The sequence below is a fragment of the Battus philenor genome, unplaced genomic scaffold (genome assembly GCF_028537555.1).
Source record: "Battus philenor isolate CCGP_79_NKW_IND1 unplaced genomic scaffold, ilBatPhil1.0.hap1 SCAF_27, whole genome shotgun sequence".
NCBI lineage: Eukaryota > Metazoa > Arthropoda > Insecta > Lepidoptera > Papilionidae > Battus > Battus philenor.
Window position 1 is genome coordinate 6,049,537 of NW_027181690.1, and position 11,180 is coordinate 6,060,716.

The 11,180-nt window shown below is 33.3% G+C and overlaps 1 protein-coding gene across 2 annotated transcripts in view; it reads right to left on the reverse strand.

Moving 5' to 3' along the window:
* The window catches only part of Usp20-33 (Ubiquitin specific protease 20/33), a 28,759-nt gene extending 18,380 nt beyond the window's left edge, over positions 1–10,379 (reverse strand). For both annotated transcript variants that reach the window (XM_068768796.1, XM_068768795.1), the window contains exons 1-3: positions 10,055–10,379; positions 7,217–7,336; positions 447–545 (exon numbers count right to left, since the gene is read on the reverse strand). In XM_068768796.1, the coding sequence (XP_068624897.1) occupies positions 447–545; positions 7,217–7,336; positions 10,055–10,132 (297 nt within the window). In that variant the 5' untranslated portion in view covers positions 10,133–10,379. The remainder of the gene's footprint in view (positions 1–446; positions 546–7,216; positions 7,337–10,054) is intronic.
* Between the last annotated feature and the right edge of the window lie 801 nt (positions 10,380–11,180).

Sequence of the window (11,180 nt, forward strand, 5' to 3'; positions counted from 1 at the left end):
CTTAGGTACATCCGGTCCGTCAGTCCGCTGTCAGCGCATGCGGAGGCGGCACTCATACTATTCTTTCCTCACCCCCTCACCTCGTCGTGCTTTCCTGTGTTTCTATACAGCGGTTTTGAAATCAACGTTATAATTTTAGCCGTAAGGCGTCCACAGATGGACATAGGCATTCCTTCCACAGTTTGGCTAGAAGCGGCCTGCATCTAGCGTCTTTCGACGACCTCACGTCTTACGCTGCACTTGCCGATCCATGGTCTCCAGTCTAAAACCTTATATCTCCAGTGGTCATCTTTTTCGTATTCTATATTGTTTTGAAACAATACATTGATGGTCACACTGGTCACGTTGACTTGGCTGCTGGTTTATACTACGCGATGGTGACCATCTAGACACCCCCCATAACAGTGACCTACTACCACTACCAGATGTACATAACATTCGATCACCTGCGCAATAGCTGCTCGGATGTGCACCTCCTTCTCGCACAGGTAACACCATATTCGCTCCGTGGACACATTCATGTGCACGCAGTGGGTGGGATAGTTCTGAAGATAGAAAAAAAATAACTTAAGACATCATTCATGTGTAACGGTACATATTGGTTGAGAACTAGTTATATATAAACAAGCTCAATAGACAGACGGAATATTAAAAATAAATATTGACAGTAGTTAGTTTATAATAGGTTACAATTATTGTATACACACTTATATATATATTCTTACTTAATGTACAATTATTGTAGGTCATAGTATATGTTTCTACAACAAACTAGCAAGCGTTGCGGTAAATTTAATTCCTATTATATTTTAAAGAGTTAATTAAGCATAGGCTCTGCCAAAAAGCGTATTACTCTATTTCAGAGTGTGTTCATGATAAACATGTTTTGTTTTAAGGAAAAAAGTCTTTTATCAATACATTCATAAGAAAATTTCAAACGTCACTGAGTTTTTTGATAATTCTTCTCAGAAGTTGACGATCATAGACGAAAGAAATTTTTTTTCTTTATTACGTCTATAGCATGTTTATCAATATTAATAACTATTTCCTATACCTTTCTGTCATGTCATAACTTAAAAACAAGCTTTCCAAAAGTAATTAATTCTTTTTAAGTTTCCTTAAACTTTGTTGAAGGTACTTATAAAAAGAACGAAAATTTTGAAATTAAAATTAAATTTGAAAAATTTCAGAAAGAAAGTTTGCTATGAACTACGCGTTTCAACAGGTCGCTTTGAGCTTCGTATGTTTAACCATCCACGCGCTGATTTCTATTGTTGTTTAAAGCTGCATACTCGTATTTATTTCCCATTCGTTCAATAAATATAGTGTTCGATCGGTAATATGTAAAACTATTTTTTATTGGAATGCGATTTGCTAATAACATTATATAGAAAAATATTGGGAATTAGATGGCATTACGGCCTAACAAGTCAACTAGAATAGATTTTTTTTTGTGAAAATTAAAACTAGTAATCTTAGTTAAAAGAACTTTTTCGAAAATAAACATTCAAATAAATCGACCATAATAGTAATCACAAAAATAGTATATAACCTACATAAATACATTAAATTTCTAAAGCTCCAACAGTTACGGGCTGGTTTAGTGTAAATGACGCCTTGAGTGAGCAGTGGTAGCCTAGCGTTAGTGGACAGGCCAGATGGCACGTTGCGGGTTTAGTTCCCAGGATATAATCTTATATAATTCACACTTTATGCATTATTAAATACGATCGCCACCGCTCACATACCAGTTTCCAAAAGATAGGCACCAGCGTCTTCTGCGTACCATGATATCACACCGCTATCGTCAACGCCTTGACGAAAAGTATTTAACATGGGTCTGCCAAGCGTGGCGATAATGGTAAATCCCCCCCCCCCCCCCCCCAATATCTTTGGGAAAGATCTATGTTTATGAGCCAAAACCAGGACCCGACAAAAAACAAAAATAAATAAAAATCAAATCGAATAATTCGAAAACATCTCGATTCAATTTGGGTATAATTTTGGTTTGTCATTTTTGACACGAGTAAGATTTTAATGACTCATAAACACAAGAGCTTGTTCCGCAAACATTATAACATTAATACTCTATACTATTTATTCTTTGTATTAACGTAACAATACCTAAGGTTTCAGGTGTCAGCGCAGACGTACCATTACCGCATCACGTGCATCGATTGTTTATACAACTATGTATGTAAATGTACACTTATTACATTACAGCAAGACAACTTAGTAAATATAACAGATCAATACGAATCAGCGATAGAGAGAATTGTATGCTCGCGTTCTCTGCGAGCTAAATTATTCAGAGCTTGCGGAAACTCAGGTTTAACGAAATAAATATATTATTAAAAAAAAACTGGTGCCCCGAGGCATCATACTGTCAACTTATTACCCTATCGTAGTCCAAGGTACCAAATAAATAAAGCGTATTTAAAAGATATTTTCTTCTTTTCAGTCGATAGACGCCCACTGTAAGGCATAGACCTCTCCTAGTCTTGCGCTGCCCGCAACAAACGGCTTCCCGTGACCCTAATTAAGTTGTCGGGTCTACCAGAGGCTGTGGTTGCCACTGGAAAAACTTTCGGCTCCAATGGCCATCTGTTGCATAAGCGATGTGCACCACATACTGCCACTTCGGAGGCAATTCTTAGACTTACGTCGGTGTCCTTGGCTTTTTTGCGGATGTCCCCATTTCTGATTCGATCTCGCAGCGAAACTCCGGGCATAGTGCTCTCTATCTCTGGGTGACGTTAAGCCTTCTCATGATCATCGGCTCATCGTTAGCGATCACGTCTCGGATACGTATGTCATAACTGACAACACACAATGGTCAAAGACTTTCGCCTTCAGTCATTGAGGTACTTTGGATGAGATGTTTCGGAGCTTGTCGAACGCTGTCGTGTGAAGTTGAACGTACCAAGCTGAACGGTTTCTTCCAGGTAAATATAACCGTCTACAACTTCGAGAGTATCACCTCCGGCAACTAACTGGGTAGGCACCACATGGCCATTAAAATCAACATTGTCACGTCCATCATACACATACTTATTTTAAAGCCTACTAACTCGGAGACTCTACTGACTTCAGCAAGCATTATACCCAGTTTCAAAATTAGCAGTTTCTTGTTTTTATGTCTCAGTAATAAAAAAACAATTACTAAAACAAGATTTGTTTTTCTACTACAAGTCATTAGTAACAATGCTATATAAGTATGATGATAGCAAAACCTTTGTTTATTGAACTTATCGTATTTATCCAACTTTGTGCAAAATATTAAATAAGTAGGTCCTTATTTGATTTTGAAACTATGAAAGACACTATTTAAAAAAATGAGTTATAAAAGAAATTAAGAAATAATATTTAATTGTTACAAACGTAACGTTTCAGTTTCTAACAGTGCTGTACATGTTATCATAAATGCGATGGTACGTCCGATTATCTTCACGACTTTTAGATTAAAAGCGATACACTAGCAAATCGCGTCATTTTTTTCTATTCTTATCGGGTTATGCAAGCTGCAATATAATCCTTTACTCGGATATCTACCGACTCCGATACTAAATTTAACTCTAATGATTTTTAAAAATAGGTATCGTGTATTAATAATACAGTGAAAGTCCAAATACCCCGTTAAATGATCTGATATATTTTGCATTGTTTTTTTTTCTATTGGAACTCGAAAGGCTAACATCTTCTAGAAGTGTAAAGTCGGCAGGCTCAGATACTAAACAATAATTTAATTATTCAGTAATTCCAATTTTTAAAATAGACATTCCTACTATATTATCAATACGATGTAGGATTCGTGGTGTTTTAGTAATTTAAAGGTGTGGTACTCTAAGGCACAGATGTGAGTATCGCAGACTTAAAAATAAAACAGAAGGTGGACAGACGCATTTCAGATGTACGATGACGTTCGCATGTAGTAAACCGCTCTACCTGAGTAGAGTTGTATAGTGTTTATGTTGTATATGCGGCTTGGGACGGCAGCGTGGACCACAGGCGAGCTAAGAATGGATCCGGATCCAACCTAGGTTCCACCACGGTGTTCGCAGTTAGGGAGCGGGCAGCCGCCCCCTAAGAACGGGTGAATTGTTCCATTTTGAATGACGTGATTTCCTGCACGGAGTGTCGCAGAGGAAGTGGTAGCTGGTGCTGTGTAGTTAGCGCTTTCTGCATTGTGAGTGTCTGCAGCGGGTGACAGTTTTGCGTATATTGTAAAGTGCATCACAATATACACGTAACCACTTGGACATTGTTTGTACAGAAATATTCATTAGTCATCATGAAGGTGCACAACACTTCAACACACAATCTTCTTCTTTTTCTTGAAGTGCCTCTCCAACTAGTGGAGGTTGGCTATCAGCTTCCTGCTCTCTTCCTTATTTTTGGTTCTGCGTAATAGCTCAGCAGCGCTGGCGATTCCGGTCCACTCTCTAATGTTACGAAGCCACGACTTCTTTCTCCTACCAACCTTCCTTTTACCAGCGACCTTTCCCATCATGATAAGTTGAAGGAGATTGTATCGTTGGTGTCGAAGAACGTATAACATATATATAACACTACAATATTATTTGTTAATTCTTATACCATTGAATTTTGGATAGGGTGTACCATACATTAATTGACAACGAACTAGCTCCGCATACATCTCATTTAAGCTTTTACATCTAAAAACAATCACCTTGCATTTTTTATAAGGTAGTTAAATCACCTTACAATTTTTTTTAGAATCGACACCATGTTTAAATTTATACACTATCAATATATTAATAATGGGCAGGGTCTATGTATATATACAATTTATAAAATTCCCTACGCGATACGTACACAAACATCTTCAGATAAATAAATGCGTACATTGTCTCGTGGTTTATGATTTAAATACCTGTTATTACATCTACGAGTAATAGGCGACTAAGGTTATTGAGAATGATCAAACTCCTTCATTTACTTAAATTACCAATAACTATGTTATATGCTATGTTCAATAAAGTTATTTTTAAATTTTCCTTAATGAAGATTGCTTATCTACGTACGATTTTATTTATAAACCGAGGACAAATATTGTATATACTGCAATCACGACTTATTATCATGTCGTTCGGTAGACGGGCATAGGCCTCATTCAAAGATCGTCACTGACCGGCATTGCGCGGTCTGCGTCCAGCGACATCCTGAGAACTTAAATATATCTAATCTCCCTAGTGGCTGGCGTACTTACGCCGTTTCTACCAGCTTGTTATCGTCTGTTGAAAACCCTTCGGCCCCTTACGGCCGAATGTTACACGATTTGTCCCACAATTCATGTTTCACGACTATTTTAACAATATTAATGATAGGTTAAATAATTTCAACACATATCATTTTAAAAAGTTTGTATTAGTAATTATATTAATTATTTTACAATAATACTTCAAACAAAGAAAAGAAGAACTTATTGCAATTGTACTGTCAGACAGCGATAACAGCGTGACATGCAAGATCGACCTATGTATATACTACACAAAGAAAATTTATACTGGCTTATTCAAAACAACGTTATCCTTCGTTCGTACTTCTATTCAAAGAAGGAAATATTATTTACCCTATTTCAAATCTCAAGCCTTATATATCTCAAATAAATATAAATATATATACATAAATATATATATTGTATATGTTGTAATGTATATATATATATAGTGTAAACAAATTGTAACTTCTTTTAATGCATTCGATTTTTAAATATATTTTTTTCGGATGGAGTGGAAGCTGAAAGAGGCTAGCAGTAATTGCTTCACACAGCTATGGTCACTCGCAAAAAAATATTTTCGACTTTATTTTTTTTAATATCGAGTAAAGATTTGTTTATCGCACTAGTAACAGGTGTAATGAAATCACAAGTGCTGATAACAAGAAAGATCTGGTCGGCCTCGGTCCGATAGAATACCAGCAGTTATTAAAGTTAATAAAGTGCGAATTGCAAGATATCCTGCCAGGAAGCGGAAATTGTTAACCAGATGGGTTTGAGTAGGAACACCTCGATAAAGGTACTTAAATAGAATCAAGAACTGCAGGTTTACAGAAAAAAAGCAGATCACCTCCTCACTCAGCGACTGAAGATAATAAGACAGAGAGTTGTTGAAATAGTATGCCAGAAACATACAGTAAAGAAAATGTAAACATCGAAAAAATTGCCAAAAAATTATATGTTTATGCTAACAGTTCTATGGAAGCCCTCAACACCATCTCAAGAGTTCAGCGTGGTCATTGCCAGTAATGATGTTTTGAATAGGAGTCTCATACTATTAGGCAATGTACCTCACATTTCTATGAAAGTATATCAAGATCCAGTTTTAGAATGTATTTTGAAAGACCTGTCTCGCACCATCTCTTGATGAAGGGTATATTCTTCCTATATAGATTTAAAAAAAAAATGGCAGGTGTGGACGCTAAAGCTTGTATTAAACCTCATAAAAACCAGAAGAGCCTAAAGTCATCCTCGAAAAAAACAGTAACTAAAATAGATATTAATATAGCACATGTAGTAGCATTTGATTTGACACTACATAGATACATGGAACATATCAAAAATAGAGATGGACAGATGATTTAAATTTTTACTTAAAGTAATCTGAGGTTGATAGCTATACTATTAAAAATTAAAAATGTTTAAAAGAGCCTTAATTTTTGCTTTATAGTTAGACGTTTGACAGTATTTAAGGACTATGTCTACAAAAATATTATAAACTCAAAAAAAATTCATCATCTTTCTTTTTGTACATTGTATATTTAAGATGATAATATTATTATGTAATTTTGTATTCATAACACACAAAACACAGGTATGAGCAACTAGGTAGGTACATTGTATTGTTTTTACTGTGTAACTGTCATTTTTAAGATGTAAGATTTATTATAAATATTATTATGACTTTTGTCATTTTAATTTCTTAATATAATAAGAAATTTTGGCATAAGTATACATATGTACAAGTTTTTAACTATGTTTTGATGACTGATACCTAAAATTAGATCTGACAATATATATTCCTCACATAAATTATTGCATAAAATATAGTAAGAAATTTTGCTGTGATTTATATGAAACATATATTTTTACTCCATTGTATCTTAAAATGACAAAGAAGAGCATTTTTGTTATTTTACAACATTTACTTAAAATATGACATATATAATCATTTTACATAGATATTGCTATACATACCTTTTGGTGTATAGTGCTGTGGTCATTTTTAACTTCAGAGCAGCCTATGTGGTGACAGTCAGGTTGAAGGCAGATCCAGAGATTGGGTCCAGGGCAGCCACAGTCAAAACATGTGAGGTTCTAAAAAGGGAACATTTAAAAATTTATAATTTTAAGGAAGACAACATGCGGAAATTCAAGGGTATTGTGTCCATGAATTTCAAGTGTGGAGTGTGGACTACATAAAGGCATAGATTAGACAAGTAAATATAAACTTTCAAGTGATGGCCTTCTATGGTGGAAGTAAAAGGGTTATGCCTACTTCTACCAACTAAAACCGCATGTTTGACCTCCTACCAGCTATAACCACATGTTGGATGTACCATCCAGTTAAAATCACATACTTTCCTTTGACACCCATTGTCAAAACTATGGGAACATTTCACATACAACTATAGATTCAATGCTGTTGGCTTAGTGCCTCAAAATCTTAAGGTAGAGTTTGAATTCTCTACTCATAAAAACACAAGGAGAATTACTTCAAACACTACTACACCAGATTCAGATGAAACCTTACCTCATCATTAGTGTTAAAACATAAAATAGTATACTAGCAATTGCTATCATTGGAACAGTTAAGAGTTGATGGGTTTTACTCTACTGGTCCGATCTGGTGATTAAAGAGATTTGTTGTCTTCAATTAGTAGAACTTAATGTATATTTTGTATATGACTCAAAATATATCATATATATGGTGTTTTTATATTTGATTACAGCTAACATTGTTTTAATCAACATCATACAAAATACATCATTTGATGTCAATTGGTACAGCCCAGCCAACTTTTTTTTGTAACACCTGTAAATCCCCTGCCAACACAGGGCAGAGGTCTTTGATTTCTTTCTATTTCATTTTGTTTATTTATAATTATGGCTTAACATTTGTAACTAAATAGCATTCATGTATTGGCTACATGGAGTTGGTTTAACTATCACCCTATATGACCATTAATATTGGTACTTAATATAAATATAAATTCAAATATGAATGAAATGTAATACACTTTTTACTATTAAATATGGTTTGAGATATTATCCTTTCCCTTCTATAAGGTCTATTATTATATAATTAATAATTCATTTAACCTGAATTTAGCAACACATTTAAACCTAAAATCGTTGTATGTTTTAAAACTATCATAGCACATACATATGCTCTATTAGGAAACGGCTGAGTTAAATATATGTAACCATTAATAACAAATGTATTAGCTTGTAATAAAATAGTTAAATATGTGGTACAAGTATCTCATTGGTTACAGTGACAATAACACAGTTTTTGTTTTTATCAATTTTCTATAGTAGTTTTTTTATATTAGTATAAGTAGTATTTTTAAATTAATTTTATTAAAAATACAGTATATTATAAAAGTTACTTCAAAAAGGAAAAATTACATTAAAAATCAATTTTTTTTGGAAATAATACAGTGTTAGTAAGAGTAACACAAAGTTGGTGAAATTGTTTTTGTCTGTGAATTTTGATGTGAAAGATGCATGATCTGGGTACCTGATTTCAGATAAGGCCATTTTAGAAAAAGTTAAAAAGCTGAAGAATTTAAAATTTATTACAAAAAGAGTTTTGTATCATTTGAAAAAAACATTATGAACTGTGCATTCATTTGTGATTCTAAACTCATGATGATAATTGGATCATAAGCAACAAGAATGTGTAAATATCAAGACGAGTAAGATCATGATTGAAGATCAAAAAGGCTTCACAGACTATGGCTAAACCTGGGTTAACTTGTAATAAGGTGATACTGTAAGATGGGAGTAAAAGGGCATTACTTATTATAAGCTTTTATTGCTGTGCAAGAATTGTTAAATTGGATCTCTACTGCCAATAACTCATGTAATTTAAACAAAAAGTTTGCAAGAAAATGGGCACAATTATTCACTAGAATGGGTGCAGTTCACACACTTGGACACACTTTAGCCACTCAACAATAATTTAGAGTTTTTCTGAGTGTAAAATGCATTCGCTGTACAAGACTGAGTTTGCTTTATCAAATTTCCACTTGTTTCAATCTTTTCAGAATTCTTTAGATAGATGTCAGGATAACATCAGAAGAGGACTATCAAGACTGTGTTTTTATAAGAAGTCCTAAAATTTCTACAGCAATGGAATCATACCATTACTTACAAGATCATTCAAAAGTTGTCAGGCGAGATGACACATACAATAACTATAAGTAAATAAACTTTCAATAAACATGGCTTCATTTTTCGTATTAATTGCATTGGAACTTTTTTCATAACCTTGTTTAGTGTTAGTGTATTTGTTTATACCAGTACAAAGTAAGGAAATATCACTTTATGATTACATGCAAAAAAATTGAATATACAATTAGTATCTGAGAACATACATACAAAATAATACAATTAATAGTAAAAGCAAGGGCAAAGTTGTAATTATTCAAAAATGTATCTTCATTTAATAGACAAGAAAAATGATGCATTAATAAAATTATAATTGAGTTTTATAACAAAAGAATAGATTGGATTTTTAATTAATTTAAACCAACGAAAACATTGTTATACCATAACAAAGTGTAACGTATGAAGAAATATCAATTTGAAAATGTAAACATTACAATATATGTTTTATAGAATGCATAAAAATAACAATAACTCTCTGTGTCCCATGTCCTTATTGTGATCCTTGTGTTAAAGGGTAGGTATCTGCGCCTATCCGTTCAGTTAGTTGCATAATGACAAATTAGACGATCACGAAGAATGATGGTAATTGGTCATTAAAGTTGACGTGATAGAGGTTAGGCGTCATAAAACTGAACTTACCTCCTTTGATGGCCATAATTCTTTCGCTAACACCTCCACCAACATATTAAGATGTTCACAAGTCACGCCCTTCTCCATAACGATAAATTAATGATGTTTGGATCCGAACTAATAGCTAAATTCGAAGTAAATTTTAATTATCTCCGATAATGTAAATACAGGAAATGTCATTTTCTAAACATTTCTCGACAATAAGAAAAAATTGGGAAAAATAAAGAAAAACAGTTGAAAGTGGATTAACAGATACATTTCGTAGTTTAGGCTAATTATTGAATTAAAAATTACAGAAATTTCCTACAACAAAACGTTCCGTGACGAGCAAAAAGTCAGGTCTACCCACAGATAAGTAACACAAGTAGAAACAATGCATAGACGAGTATGACTACATGACAGATAACTACAATTATTAAGTAATCTTTTTTAAAATTAGTGATATACATGAAATATAAAATAAAATTTAGATCGATTGTTATTTATTTTTTACAAAACCTTTGAGTAGATGTTTTTCAAGAGAACAAGAAATCACACCGTGCCAATCAGAATCAGAAATACACTTTCATTTTTGGAGTACGCAGGCGCCTTTATATTGCTGGAGACCTAGCAAAACATTTCTCTTTAGGCAAAAGTCTTTGTGTAAAATATCATAAATACTTGCCAATCTATCTCTGCGTTTTTTTTTCATATCAACAATCAAAGGTAGATCACATCTTTTGTTCTTAAAATTTAAACAACCGCACTAACGCTTGTTATATAAGCGGTAAAAAGTTACTTAAGCATGTCTAACAAATTTACTTGAAGGCATTAAAACGATTCATTAGATGTGATGGATTTAAAGTCGTAAAAGATCATTGTACGAAAATCTTTCCCACGAAAATAATTTTTTCTGTGACACAGTACCGTAATTACGAATGTCTGTCACAATATGTCATTTAAGAGTTAACTAATTTTGTTACGATCAGCTTGCAATTTTTTAAGTTTCATAAACTCATAATAAATGCTGCTTATCGTAATAAACTTAGTAAAACTTTTTTGAAAGCTTGCAATATATTTTTTACAACTTTGAATTTAAACTTCAATGAATTTCAAGATTGAAAGCTTTTAAGTTAATGACATTATTTAAAATCCT